The sequence below is a fragment of the Megascapheus bottae genome, chromosome 4 (assembly GCF_031878675.1).
Source record: "Megascapheus bottae isolate mThoBot1 chromosome 4, mThoBot2.hap1, whole genome shotgun sequence".
NCBI lineage: Eukaryota > Metazoa > Chordata > Mammalia > Rodentia > Geomyidae > Megascapheus > Megascapheus bottae.
Genome location: NC_143512.1, coordinates 67,905,758 through 67,921,778, shown reverse-complemented (window position 1 = coordinate 67,921,778; position 16,021 = coordinate 67,905,758). Strand labels below are relative to the sequence as shown.

Below are 16,021 nucleotides of genomic sequence, written 5' to 3'. Positions count from 1 at the left end.
AGTACCATGCTTTTCATTAAAGCATATTATTTACCTTTCAGATTCCAGTCATATAATTCCAAAATATCTCTGAATAGGAACAGTGAAAAGAGTTCAAGCCCTTTCACACAAAAATTCTGAAAAATAAAATTAAATTAAATTATTACAGATCTGCAGATATACAGTAACTGTAAGTTCAACTTCCTCTAGTCAGGTATCTTAAAAAGTATTCATTGAAACAGTGTTAAAAACATAGAATTTCCTAAAAAGTTTGCCCACCATCCTATAACAGCTCACTTGTCTCATAGAGAAATGAAGTAGACAATAGTAACACTAGGATTTCTACAAAAATGTCATCTTGGGCCTTTTCAAAGATATTAAATTTTAAAAAGGGTCAATTCTCACTTTCTAGCCTAATTATAAGACCTATTATTAAGAGTCTCTTAAGGACTTTTGCCAATTCAAATTATACATACACCTTCAGACCTATCAGCTTAGTGCAAACCCTCAACCCAGAAACAATCCTGTTAACCAAGTTACCCAAACACAAAAGTCCTTTGTACCATAAAGTTTAACCAAGGCAAATAAAGAGTTAAAAGAAACTGCAAAGTTTGTTCCAAAATTTCTCATGTAAACAAGCTAAACATATGATCAATTTGCAAGTGACTGTTGTCTCATAATTCTTACTCCTATTTGGTTTGCTCATGGTTCATAAATCACTCTGCCTGAGATCATGTCAAAAGTCATAAACTTTTATAATAGCAAATGAAGGCTGATGACCTTAAAAGTCAAACAGAAGCCAGAAACCTCTTCTAAACAGAGGATAAAAAGATGGCCCAGCCTCGAATTCAACTGCATGTCTGGTAGACTGCACAAGGACTTGCCTGAAATGAAACAGGTACCAACTTAGCATACATGGCAGACCCATCAATTTCCCCTCCGTAGTCTTTGCCCCTGACAGACCTGCCCTGCTAAACAAGTTGCAAGATGAGCCAACAGCACCAGAAATCAACCCCAACTTTAACATAACACTACGTACACAAGCCTGTCTTCTTAGTTATTTCTTGATGTGATTTGTTGACACCACTAAATTCAAGATCAGGCAATGAATCATTCTGATATTCACATTAATCTTGCTTGGGAATTTTTAATCACTTGCATATATTTAGATAAATCTGCTACTTAGCATCCACAATGAAAAACAATTAGGAAAAAATATGTAAATATATGAGAAGAAAAATGACCCAAGCACTGATCTTGTCACTGTAGATAATGTATCAGATTACTCCAACAGCTATCAGATTCAGTTTCACCATTCCAATTTCCTCTCTGATAAGGGCCAGGAACCAAAATCTGTCCCCTAAGCAAAACAAACTAGAAACAGATGCAAAGTTACTATCAGCAGATGCAAGGCAAGCAGAAACAGGTTCAAGAATAGGTCAATGAGCTTTAAAATGACCCAAATTTTAACCTTGATACTAGAGCTCTATCTCAGTGACTTTTTCAACAGTGAATAGGGTATTTTAGAGGTCTCTTAGGGCAAAATGCCAGAGTTGACCAAGTTAATTTTTTTTCAAGTGTGGAATAAACAAAAGAGCAAACTACATCAAGCTAGTAAACATTTTTTCCCCTTACCTCAGGCATCATCTCTTCAATGAAATGAATGGTGTAGTCTATGTTGAATCTAATTACTTTACACAGAGGAATCTGCAATAAAAAGAAGAAAGGTTCAGTGCCCTAGTATCTCCCTGCAGTCCCTGCAGCCTCCTACTGCACTTGCTTACTACCTGACCCAGAAAGCCTTGAACCAAAATGAGAAGGTTTCACCTTTATCTAAGCGTCTAACAACATCGCACATAAAAGCTTGACCACAGCTGCTGGATTTTAATGCCAAGAACCCAGCTGGCCAGGCCTGTTCAGGAAACCTGCCTAATGTTGGTACTTAATTAAAGGTACTAGCAGCAGCCACACAAACATGACAAAAACCCATTACAAGCAGACATATTGCCTCTAAAAAATTAATAAATCCAAAATCACAAACATTTTTCCCCCAAAGCTTTTGTAGCTCTTACAGAATGTTGGCTCTTCAGGCAGATGATGGATAACGCAGCTTATCAGTAACAGATACATAGGTCAGTGAAGGATACATAATCTCACCGCCTATCTGGCTCTGGGGCAAAAGCAACTGTGTTTACAAGTACAATAATAATGAATTATAATGAAAATAATAATATCTAGTGTACATGAGGCCAGGCGCTGTTGTAATGCTTCATAATATTTACTGCAATACCCATCTCAGCATCCCTAAGGACAGGTTTAATTGTTATTATTTCCATCATTTCTCACTGTACAATTATGTCTGTTGACCAGTGGATAAAACAGGCAAAGAGTTATCAGATACCTTGCCTAAGAAAAAAGGAAGCAGGTAAGTTAGAAAGTCTTATGCTAAGACCCAACTTGTAGGTCTCACTCACACACACACACACACACACACACACACGTATATGTATACACATGGACTATCAGAGCTTGAACTCCAGGCCTGGGTACTGTCCCTCATCTTTTCGCTAAAGGTTAGCACTCTATCACTTGAGCCACAACCCTACTTCTTGGCTTCCTTGTGGCTAATTGGTAATAAGAGTCTCACAAACTTTCCTGTGCAAACTAGCTTCACATTGATCCTCAGATTACAACATCCTGAGTAGCTAAGATTACAGGCATGAACCACTAGTAGCCAGTGACCTCAGCATTTAATTTCTGGAGCATACACCTCTCATTACCTGTTTTAATAGTCACTGTATATGAAATGAAGGAAAGTGCAGCATGAATTAAACCCATATCAATCTCTTCTTACCAATGTATCCTCAGACATGAACCCTGTATCAAGATACAACAGTTTTCCATAATATGATTGAATGAATGAAAGAATGAGAGGTTACTGCAGTGGCTTCATTGGTTAGTTATGCTAGTCATATCCCAGAGACCCCAGAAGTGTTATGTGGGATGCTCTGGCTATATAATCTGTCCATAAAACATTGTAATAATTTTTTACAAACCACAACAGTCTGAAATGATTAAATGTTAATTCTTCCAGCATAATAGCTAGAAATAGTCTTCTAATGCCCTCTACTGGAAACTTTTTTAAGATAACAGTTGCTGTCTCACTTCTGTTATAATTAACTTGAATAAGTGAATTGTCCTCAACCTTAAATCCAAAACTAACCAGAGTAACATGCAAAGCCACTAATACTTTTTAAAACTGTATTATTCCTACAATTACTTAAAAATATTTCAGAGTCACAATTTTGTACACGATATCACATGGTTTTAAAATACCCGTAATTTGCTAACAGTTATGTAAAATTCATAATGACTCTAAAACAAGTGAAAGACTTTGGCTTGAAAGGTAAAGATTTAGATCCTGGTGTGTTAATGCAATATCTATGATCCCAGTACTTATGAGGTTTGGGAAAGAGAAGCACAAGTTCAAGGACAAACTGAGCTACAGAGTAAGTTCCAGACCAGCACAAGCAATATAGTGTGAAACTATGGCAAACAAAAGAAAAAAAGGGGGGGAGGAAGGCTGTAGAAGATGAATGAAATCATGTAAAGCAGTAAGCTAGAATATGATAGACTGTAACTTGTAAATGTAATGAAAATTAGACAAGAAAGACAAAAAAATACAAAGTACAAAAAGAACCAGCAATGAGGCAATATTTTAGCTGAGTCTTCAAAGGTGGGAAGGGATTTCCCAGGCCATCCAAACAAACAGCTGATGCAGCACAGGTATCTGACGTCTAGCAAAACAGAAAAGTAACCCAAGCAAGAAGGCATTTAAACCAGGAGAATCTAGAGAGATGGATGAATTCTATTCTTTTGACCTCATAAACTATGTGATGGGGAAAGTTGTTCACTGTATCAAAAGAACTCATTCAAAAACTTCCAAGTACATTCAAGTTACAGTCCAACAGTTTATATTTTGATTGGAATATCATGAAACAGTATAAAAATAGCTTGGACCAACAACACACAAACAGAAGGCCAAATCAAGAAAATGATCCCATTTGCAATAGCCCCCAAGAGAATAAAATACTTAGGAATTATCTTAACCAAAGATGTAAAGGAATTATTTAATGAAAACTATAAAAGCCTAAGCAAAGAAATTACAGAGGACACTAGGAAATGGAAAGAAATCCCATGCCAATGAGTAGGGAGAACCAATATAGTGAAAATGGCCTTACTGCCAAAACTGATATACAAATTCAATGCTATCCCCATCAAAATCCCAAAGACATTCATTACTGAAATAGAAGATACAATCCAAAGGTTCATATGGGACAAGAAAAGACCTAGAATAGCCAAAACAATTCTAGGCAAAAAGAGCAATGCTGGTGGTATTATAATACCAGACTTCAACTTCTACTATAGATCCATAATAACAAAAACAGCATGGTATTGGCACAAAAATAGACCAGAAGATGAATGGAACAGAAGATCCAGAAATAGAACCACATACCTACAGTCAACTTGTATTTGACAAAGGAGCCAAAGATATACAGTGGAACAAACACAGCCTATTCAATTATTGGTGCTGGCAAAACTGAGCAGCCACATGCAGAAAACTAAAAATTGACCCTAGCCTTTCGCCATGCACAAGCATTAACTCAAAGTGGATCAAAGACCTCAACATCAGACCAGAAACCGTGAAATTGCTACATGATAATGTAGGAGAGACACTGGAACTCATAGGCACAGGCAAAAGATTCCTGAACAGAATCCCAGGGTCACAACAGATTGGAGAGACTCGATATATGGGACTGCACAGATAAAAGCATAGCCACAAAAGCAGAGAGACAGCCAACCAACTGGGAAAAGATATTTACCAATAATACATCAGACAAATGCTTAATATCCTGTATCTACATGGAACTCAAGAAACTAATCCCCCCCAAACCCAACAAACCATTCACTAAATGGGCAAGGAACTAAAGAAAGACCTATCAAAAGAAGAGATTAAAATGGCAGCAAAGCATATGAGAAAATGTTTATCATCCATGGTCATAAAGGAAATGCAAATAAAAACAACCCTAAGATACCACTTTACCCAAAAAGAATGGCCAAGATTTTGAACTCAGACAATGACAGATACTGGCAGGGTTGTAGAGAAAAGGGAACCCTACTGCACTGCTGGTGGAATTGTAAACTAGTTCAGCCACTCTGGAAAGCAGTGTGAAGGATTCTTAACCGAAATTGACCTTCCCTATGATCCCGCCATACCACTCCTGGGCATCTATCCTGAACACCATAACCCAAGATATGATAAGGTCTCCTGCTCAGCTATGTTCATCTCTGCACTATTCACAATAGCCAGGCAATGGAAACAATCCAGATGCCTTACTGCAGATGAATGGATACAGAAAATGCATGGTATCCTTAATATGTGGCTATTAGATCCAAACAGTACAAGAGCGAGGACTCAATATTTGCATACCCAATGCTATGGACATGGTACTGGAAATATAAACATAACTACATAGACATAAAAACTTATGATTCTATAGACATATTGTTTTATTACATAGATTAATATGTATCTATGACATACAAACCCTCAGCCTAATTTTGATTATGTTCTAAAATCTAAGTGCCAGTGATTGTATATAGAGATTCTTTTCTTGAATATTTGTTTGTTAAACACATCATTTGATATATGATGTAAAAATAAATGTTAATAAATTATTTAATAAAACAAAAATAGCTTGGAGGGGAAGACTGGCTAAAGGGATCTTCGGGAGTCAAATGAAAGATTTGGAAGGAAGGAAGAAGGAAACTGGAAAGGAGAGAAAATTCTTAAAACACAGTGATGAGATGTTACTTACTGAACTATACTGACCAGGGAGTGATAGAGAAAAAAGAACAGAGGACCATTTCTGAGTTTTCAATTTAAATAACCCAATAGATCCCAACAGTATAGTGCATGGGAGAAATTCACAAAGGTGTCCTCTGAGTGTCTCACACTCAATGTGCAGGGAGGCACTTCACAGAGCTTCACACCACGGAGTGTTACAAAAGATGAGGCATCTAAGGGGCACAATAAAGGGCATTCCAAAAGATGGCTGGCAACATGCCCAGGGCCCCACCACAGCTGTGTCACATCTCCAGGATTGGAATGTCCATGGGAGAAAAGACTATGGATGGGACTGTCACACTGCAAGAGTGGGTGGGAAAGAAGAGATCAAACACTGGGGATTGTACATGAGGGAGGAGGGGAAAGCACTCTGCCCCATGATTTATGCAAGGACCTCCCCACCTCACTTCTGAAAAACTCACTTACTGGAATTTTGTCTTTGAACTCTTCTCTTTATACATTTGATTGGCTTTGGGGCTTCCATCCATACTACCAGAGCCTTTCTGGGAGACACAAAAATGTAAAAGCTGCATCTCTTTATCTATCTCAACTCTGATTTCTCCCTAACACTCAAAGGTAACTTGTCATCTTACTATACACATTGGCCAACCAAAACACTGTTTCTTTCTTTCTTTTTTTATTGTCAGGGTAATGTACAGAGGGGTTACAATTACATTTGCCAGATAGTAGGTACATTACTTCTCATACATTGATACCCCTTCTCATGTTATTGTCCCCATTTTCCCCCACACATACCCCCTCCCAATCATCTTATTTTCCCCCCTTCCCTTTCCTATTTCAAATAAACAAACAAACATATATACAATATGCCAGGTAAAAAAGTCAAATACTGTAACAATATGAGATTGGCCAAAGAGCAACAAAAGAGAAGAGAAATAACATAGTACATTAAGAACAACAAAGCTTGTTTCCATACCCTGGAGATCCTTTCATTTAGTCTTATCCTATATGACCTTATGTACCTAGGTTTTCAGCTACTATAATCCTCTGCTAGGAAAGTCCTTGATGTGTACTAATTATTACAAATGAGGGAAACCATTGAGCCTATGTTCCTTTGGGTCTAGCTTACTTCACTCAATATGATTTTTTTACCAAGTCTTTCCATTTCCTTATAAATAGGGTGATGTCATTGTTTCTGATGGCAACATAGAATTCCACTGTGTATAAGGAGCACATCTTCTTGATCCAATCATCTACTGAGGGACATCTGGGTTGGTTTCATATCTTTGCTATAGTAAATACTGCTGCAATGAACATCATTGTGCTAGTGATTTTAGTATATCCTTGTTTCTGGACATTTGGGTAAATGCCAAGTAGTGGAATTGCTGGGTCATAGGAGAGCTCTATGCCAAAACACTGTTTCTAACCAATGCTATCAAATAACATAAAGGCTTACCGTCACTCCTTTTCAAAAATTATTGTTATTATAAAGGTGAGGTACAGAGGGTTAGAGGTAAGTCAGGTAATAAGTACATTTCTTTTTGCATCCCCACAAGTTGTAAAGTTCATCTTCAACACAGTGTCCAGAGAGTGCCTCTGCTGCATTTGTTCACCCTTTATCTCTCCATTTCTGGGCCTTACTCTCCCCAAAACACATAAATTCCCAAAGATATATAAATGATCATACAGAACAAATTAGAAAGAAAACACAACCAATAAAGGAAACACCTCTTGTTTTCATTTCCTGGAGTTCATTTCGACAAATATTTTTGGGAATGATTAAATACACATATAGACATTACGCTTTTCTGTTCATCTCCTAAGCATATCCTCTTTGGTGTCAGAATTGAGGCGGGTATGCTGACATATACCAGTAATCCCAGCTACCCAGAAGGTGCAGATAGGAAGAAATCAGTCCAAGGCCAGCCTAGGAACAGCTTGAAACCTTATTTGAAAACCAACTAAAAATAACAGGGCTTAAGAATGTGGCTCAAGTAAGTAGAGCACTTGCCTAGCAAGTGCTTGAATCTAATTCCAAGTACTGTGAAAGAATATTAATTAATTATATGTTAGCATACTTAAAAACAAATATTATGTACTAATTCCTATCTTACCCTTAGAGGAAGCTGAAAAAATAAAAAAGGACCAACAACAACTAAAAACCCTAAACCCCTACCATTCAAGTGAAAGGCAACTTACAGGGGAGGAAAATCATTGTGTGTGTGTGTGTGTGAATAGGATGGGAACTGGTGCACTTAATAAACTGTTTCAGGGACCAGGAGTTTGGCCTAGTGGTAGATTGCTTGCCTAGCATGCACAAATACACAAAGACCCAGGTTCAATTCCTTGGGACCACATACATAGAAAAAGCCAGGAGTGGTGCTGTGACTAAAGTGATAGAGTTCTAGCCTTGAGAAAGCCCAAGGACAGTGCTCAGGCCATGAGTTCAAGCCCAGGACTGGCAAATTAAAAAAAAACCCTATCTTACCATTTTGTTGCTATTGTTGTTTTGTTGCTTGTGCAGGCAATAACACATGAAGTGAGGGCCTGGGTACCTTAGCTTTTTCACTCAAAACTGATACCCTACCACTTGAGCCAGAGCTCTACCTCTAGCTCTTTTAGGGGTGAAGGGGAACAGGGTTAATTGGAGATTGGAGTCTCACAGATTCCCCTGCCTGGGCCAGCTTGGGGATTACAGGCATGAGCCACCAGTGCCCAGCTTTTCTTATGACTTTTAGTTGGCCAAGACATTAATAATTCAGGTATTATAAGTAACAACAAATTACTACATATAAGGATAAAATAATTCCGAGATACAGAATGATTAGCCTATGAGGCTTTTTCTTGTTCTTTTATCCTTCTGTCAGTCATAGTCCTGAGTGCTATCCCTGAGTTCTTTTATTCAAGGCTAGCACTCTGCCACTGTGAGCTACAGATTTATTTCCAGTTTTTGAGTTGTTAATTGAAGGTAAGAGTCTCACTAGATTTTCTGCCCAGGCTAGTGACCCTCAGATCTCAGCCTCCCACCTGCACCCAGCCTACAAGGATTTCTTTTCTTTTCAAGTTTAAATTTTATTGTAAAGTTGATGTCCAGAAGGGTTACAGTTACACAAGTCAGGTGATGAGTATATTTCTTTGTGAGCAATGTTATCTCTTCTTCATTTTCTCCTACTTTTTCCCCTTCTTTGCTCCCTCCCCCACAATGACTAGTGAGTACCATGGCTGAATTGGTTTTCCCTTTGTCCTACCTTTTCTGTAACATCCCTTCCCTCCCCAAATCTCTCTCTCACACACACACACGCATGCACGCACACACGCGCACACATACACACGACAAAGGGTACAGAAATCAAAAACAGTAATAAAGGGAATAAACCGAAGGAAAAAGAAAAGACAGTACAATTTAAAGAAAACACCTCTATTTCTATTACTTGGAGTTCATTTCCATAAGCATCATTTTTATATGGTCATATGCACATAGCTACTGAGCCACTGTGATCCTCTCCTAAGAATATTTTGCTTCATTTTCACTGTGTGAATGCTTCATATAGCTTCCGTTTCCCTTAAGAGAATAGGTCAAAACTACATCTGGTCAGAATTCTATCATTGCTCTTATCTGCATGGTCTGCTGGCTGAGTTGCTTGCTCTACAAGGAAATCAATCACATCAGTAAAATGATTTAAAAATTATTTTTCTTGAAAGGCTATTTCAAATTCAAGAGGTCTTTGATGGCTCTAATTCCTATGCATTGTAGAATGCTGCATGAAACTCAATTTATTTTATCAAAATCTCTAGCATAAATAATGGAGCTCCTCATTACAGTGTAAAATTCTCAAGTTTATAAGAGTAATATTTATGTAAAGTATATTCATAAGGCAGAAACATTTCAGTCTTATCTTTTATAACTACTGTAATAATGGTGATTAATTTAACATTAACTTCCTCTCAGTGCCAAACCTTATGCTGGAAGTCCCTTTTTCTTTTTTTTTTCTTGGTGGGTCATGGGGCTTGTACTTGGCCTGGGCACTGTCCCTGAGCTCTGCAGGTCAAGGCTACCACCCTACCCTTAAGCCAAGCCCCACTTCCTGTCTTCTAGAGGCTAATTGGCGATAAGAGTCTCAGGTCTTTTTGTGACCGGGCTGCCAGGCTGGCTTTGAACCTTGATCCTCAGATCTTAGCCTCCTGAGTAGCCAGGATTATAGGCACGAGCCACCACAACCGACTCTTTTTTTTTTTTAGTTATGATTTCTACTTTCTCTTTCTGTGTAACTAAAATTATCGTTTAAAAACTTCCATTAAAAAAAATGTCTGCGGGGCCGGGAGTTTGGCCTAGAGGTTAAAGTGCTTGCCTAGCATGCATGAAGACCCGGGTTCGATTCCTTGGCACCACATACATAGAAAAAAGCCGGAAGAGGTGCTGAGGCTCAAGTGGTAGAGCTCTAGCCTTGAGAAAGTCCAAGGACAGTGCTCAGGCCCTGAGCTCAAGCCCAGGACTGGCAAAAAAAAAAAAAAAAAAAAAAAAAAAAAAAAAAAAGAAAGAAATCACTAAAATAAAGTTTGCTTCATTTCTAAAAAAAAAAAAAAAAAATGTCTGATTCTAACTAAAATCCTAAGTACATTAGGTGCTGGTGATTCATATCTATAATCCTAGCTACTCAGTAGGCCAAGATCTAAGGATCACAGTCTGATGCCAGCAGGAGCAGGAAAGTCTATAACACTATTATCTCCAACTTACTGCCAGAAAACTGGAAGTGGAGCTATGGCTCAAAGTGGTAGAGTTATAGCCTTGAGTAAAAGAGCTCAGAGACAGTGCCCAGGCCCTGAGTTCACAACCCCACAACTGACAAAAATAAAATAGACAAAATAAAATAAAATCCCAAGCACAGCTATCATAAATGAATTCAGAGAATCAGCTATTCAAAGTCAAAAGAAAATTCGAAGATTCAAATCTGGCTCTGTCTGATATCTTTTCCAAACAAGAAGTGCCATATTTATTATGCATCAAACACAATGATAAACATGCATGTGTCATCTCATTTATCTCACACATAAACCTAGAAGATTGCTACAACTAATACCTACATCTTACTGAAGGAAAAAGCCATGGTTTATAAAAACTGAGCTGTCAAATCACACAGCCAGTAAGTAGAATTCACTCATATTGAAACCCTATAGCTGTGAAGCCACACTGCTTTTCTGCTGTGATTAAGGTGACACTAAATGCCAAAATGAGATTTATGTTGCTTCTACAGAATTAAGAGATAAAAATGATAGATAGCTTTAAGAGTTTTCATGCTAACTAAATTATTTGTATTGGCAAGCCCTCTGGTAAGAGAAAAGGCATTAGAGACTAGATGACTTGCAAATCCTTTAGACTCTAAGACTGTGAGATTTAGTATAACAAAGAGTTTGAGTCACAGAGACTTATACACAGAGTAAAGAAATCATTGAAATACCAACTCGCTTAGTGCTTTTCATAAAGACTATCAGTGAACAGAAGTCCACCCTGCAGGTCCATGTAATATGGATTATCAAATAATTTTGTTTGACATTTACAATACAATCATCTTCAAAAGACAATTCTCCAGCATAAAACACACTAAAGAATGAAAAGAAAGTCACATAAGAAAACACTGAGTTTTAAATTAGTGTCACTACCTGGAATCAGATCTACTCAATAACACAGGGAGAAAACAACAACAACAAAAAAAAGACAGATCTCGGGGTCCAAAATACTAGGGAAAAACTGTGAGAGAATGGGTGTGAATGGCTAATATTACCCAACTGATAAAATGGTAATCCCTCACCTTTACAGTAACAATTTAAATTTTTTTTAAAAAAAAAGGATGACAGGAAGAGCCAAGAAAAGGCCAACCTATAGCTTTAGTCTTCAGTGAAAAAGAAAAATTTGTACTACTAAAATTATTATCTAATTGTAGGTACCATTTCATGTAACCAAGATACCATAATTGTAACTTATTAGCTCTACATCAGAGTCCAAAGTCTACTTCTGTTCCTCCTTTCCAGCAGTCAACTCACTGTCTAACTGGAAGAGAGATCATAAGCAGGAAAGCTCCCAAAGACTACTAGCTTTGAAAAGGAAGTGTGTAAATCCTAAACATAAAACTTTATGCCAAACTTCATCTCTTAAAGAAGACATAGTCACTATTCCTAGAACTCAAAAGCAGACAAGTTCATGAAGTTAACTTGGGATCCAACTATCCTGACCAAACCCTACTTCTCTTTCCTTTGCTCAAAAACTACACAGCAGCTTCTCCTTAAAACTTTTCAACTTTCTTTTGAAGGACAACCAGCCCAAAATAGTTTTAACACATTACTCCACAGTTTATCCTCCTTTTTCAGTCTTTCACACTCTCAAGATGTTATTCTGACACATGTTTACTTACACCACTTAATGTGGACCCAACCTGTGACTCATTAGCACAGATGTCACACCCACCTACGCACTGCCACAGCTGAGACAGCAGGACAGGGGAATATGACTAAGGGACAAACAAAATTTGTCTTTTGGAAGGAAAGTTACAAAGAGAAGGCACAAGAAGAAAGAGGTACAGGGAAAGAGACAGGGAACTCATGGGTATATACTTACATTGGTGAGAGGGGCATGTGCAAACATAGAAAATCCTTCAAAGATATATTCATGATCATCATACTCTATAACAGTTGGCCTGTCGGTCTAAAAGGAAACAGAAATAGAAGACATGACTTAAATAAATCCCATTATTTGCATGAACAGAACTTTATCAGAGCACAACATAACCAGCAGCAGAAATGAAAGTGACTATAGGCTGTTAATGTTTCCCTAAATACCAAAATTTTTACATGTATGTATAATTTTAGATGGAAATTGTTGGCTTGATGGAATTTTCTGATTCCGATATTGATTATCATGAGTGTCATCAGCAAAGAAAAGGGTAATATAGATGTATTATATATTACATGTCATGTAAATTGTATTATATAGCATATATATGATATATAGTCTATATCAGATATATAGATATGTATATATACACACATATATATGTATATATATACACATATGTATGTGTATATATACACACACATGTATATATATACATGTGTGTGTATATATAGCTTCATTTCCTAGGAACTAGTTTTATTTAATCCTACAACACTACCAGTAACTCTTTCTGAACTGTATTTCTAGACTAATAAAGGCTCTTACTGAATGAAGTGAAAACACAGTTGACTCAAACACAAAGTAAAATTAAGACTTAGCATCAATAAGGTCAAGGTTAGAAACTGTCTAGGTGGCTCTTAAAGGTGTCAGGTGTCAAAATCTTAACCCTTCCACCTCTAGCTCCAGACTCACCAGGGAGAAGACAAGCTATTAGACACTGCAATTTAGAGCAATTTTCCTGTACTGTCAATATCTCAATTACCTGAAAATGGAATCTGCAATTAGACTATTCAAATGCTAGTCTACCCATAGTCTCTTCCTTACATGATTCCTAATGGCCCACCATTTTTAATCCTAAATTCATAATATGGAGGAAATTATCAGACTGGAAATAGGAAAGTTACTTTTCTTATATAAGGTGTTACATATCATTCTTTTAAAAATTATACATAGAATATTGGTAAAAACTGAAATATATCCAAATACACAGTATTTGTTTTTAACCAAATTACTGTTAATTCCTATTTGCATAACTCAACAAAGACTGTCTAACTTAAATAAAAATGAAAAGACCTTCTAATGAACTAATAGTTAATAATGGTACAGACACTCTGGAAAACATATTAAACACAGATACCCATCAATTTCAGTAATAGGTATGTACCACAAAAGTATCAAACATTTAGTCACACAAACACTTGTACACAAATGCTCAACTCAGCATTATTCATAAAGCAAACAATGGAGAAAACATACATGTTCAGGTGAATAAAGAAAATACGGTACATCTAACACTATTCATACAACTAATTATTTGGCAAGAAAAATGAAATGGGAGCTGGGCACTGGTGGCTCACACCTGTAATCCTAGCTATTCAGGCGGCTGAGATCTTAGGATCAGCGTTCAAAGCCAGCCCAGGCACAAAAGTCTATGAGACTCTTTTTTTTTTTTTTTTTTTGCCAGTCCTGGGCTTGAGCTCAGGGCCTGAGCACTGTCCTTGGACTTTCTCAAGGCTAGAGCTCTACCACTTGAGCCTCAGTACCACTTCCGGCTTTTTTTTTCTATATGTGGTACCGAGGAATTGAACCCGGGTCTTCATGCATGCTAAGCAAGCACTTTAACCACTAGGCCAAACTCCCGGCCCTCTATGAGACTCTTATCTCCAATTAACCACCAGAAAACCAGAATGGTGCAGTGGCTCAAGTGGTAGAGTGCTAGTCTTGAGCTGAAGAGCTCAGGGACAGCACACAGGCCCAGAGTTCAAGCCCCATTACTGACCAAAAAAAAAAAGAAGATGAAGAAAAAAGAAAGAAATGGAAAAGTGGGCTGGGATATAGCACTGGCTCAGATTATTTGCCTAGTACATATGAGGCTCTGGGATTGATCTCAACACCACAAAAATAAATAAATTAATGAAACACTGATGGATGCTATAACATAAGCATATATTTGAAAAAGTATGCTAAGTGAAAGAAACAAGATGCAAAATACTACATATTTCATTGCCCCTATGAAATAGGTAAAATAGGCCACTCTATAGATGCAGAAATTGCCTCTCTATCTGTACTTAACCTTGGGGATGAGAAAAAAAAACTGACTGAATGGGTACAAGATCTAAACTCACACTGTGGTGATGGCTATACAAGTCTGTAAATAGAGAAACGGTAACCCTTCTGTACATCTCCTTTATGATAATAACTAAAACAATAAAAAAGAAGGAAGAGGCAGCAGAAGAGAGCCAAGAAAGGGCCATCTATGAGTTTGGTCTTCAATTAAAAAAAAGAATTTGTATTTGAAGTAAACAATACTAAAACTATTATTTAATTGTAGGTACCATTTCATGTAACCAACATGGCATAATTGTAATTCATAAGCTCTCCATCAGAGTTCAAAGCCTACTTCCAATCCTCCTTTCCTAATGTCAGTCAACTCACTGTCCAAATGGAAGGTAGCTCATAAGCAGGAAAGCTCCCGAAGACTGTAGCTTTGAGATGGAAGGATTTGAATCATGCCAGACCACATCTTTTAAATCTTAAAAATCCTGAGTTAAACACTGAGCAAACAACTGTGGCTCAAAAAATCTGTTCAAGTATATATTAATGAACAATATTAAAATCTCTTGATGATACATGTAATCAGAATTAGTCAATTTCATACTAAAAGAGTCAACAGAACCTAGCAGAACATATGTGAACATATTCAGGTTTCAAATAACCAGTCTATGGCCTAGAAATTAACTTCGTCTACAAAACAAACTAATATCCCCTGTATATTGACAGAGATAATATATACTTACTCAAGAGTTAGGTTAATACACAGAACCACCTAGAATTATGCCTAGAACATATTACCACTATATGAAATGTAAGCACAAGAACACTAAATGCAATTATTGTTGTCATAAATACATGCTCTTGTTTAAGTCACAGGTAATAAGTTGATTTTTTAAAAGATAGAGGAGCATTCCACTTGTACTTCCCAAGCCATTGCTCCACTGAATATTTTTTAATATTTTTATTGTAATTAATAAAAGGGTTACATGATAGTTTACTGGCTACTATGAATTTTGTTAGAAACAATACAAACGACATCCACAAATACAGTAGCATGAGGGGAGCTGGAATTACATCATTATGATAAAAACAAATCTTATCAACATAAAAATACTTCTTATTGCTAAGGCCTGATATATGCTAGACACTCTACCACTGAACTACACAACTAGTCCCCAAAATAAATATTTTTCAAAAGAAAGAAGTCTTCAAAACTGAACCCGGAACTTAGTCTACTCCCATTTGACTCTACTTCTGAATTATATGAAAAAAGATTTTATTGGCAACTTACTAAAAAGTTCGTAGGAGGGGAGACGGTGATCCGGTAGTGGAAGAGTCTGCCGGCGTTGTTGGTCATGGGGCGACAGGGCTTGATGGCCTGAGGAGACAAAACCAAAACGACTTTACAAGCAGAATAAAAGGAAAATAAAAGAAGCTTTCTTTTAAAGTAGTCT

At 37.1% G+C, this 16,021-nt stretch overlaps 1 protein-coding gene across 2 annotated transcripts in view; it reads right to left on the bottom strand.

Annotated features, from left to right (window-relative positions):
* The window catches only part of Drosha (drosha ribonuclease III), a 124,826-nt gene that overhangs the window by 82,290 nt on the left and 26,515 nt on the right, over window positions 1-16,021 (bottom strand). For both annotated transcript variants that reach the window (XM_090332096.1, XM_090332097.1), the window contains exons 9-12: window positions 15,859-15,945; window positions 12,459-12,545; window positions 1,615-1,686; window positions 35-116 (exon numbers count right to left, since the gene is read on the bottom strand). In XM_090332096.1, the coding sequence (XP_090188222.1) occupies window positions 35-116; window positions 1,615-1,686; window positions 12,459-12,545; window positions 15,859-15,945 (328 nt within the window). The remainder of the gene's footprint in view (window positions 1-34; window positions 117-1,614; window positions 1,687-12,458; window positions 12,546-15,858; window positions 15,946-16,021) is intronic.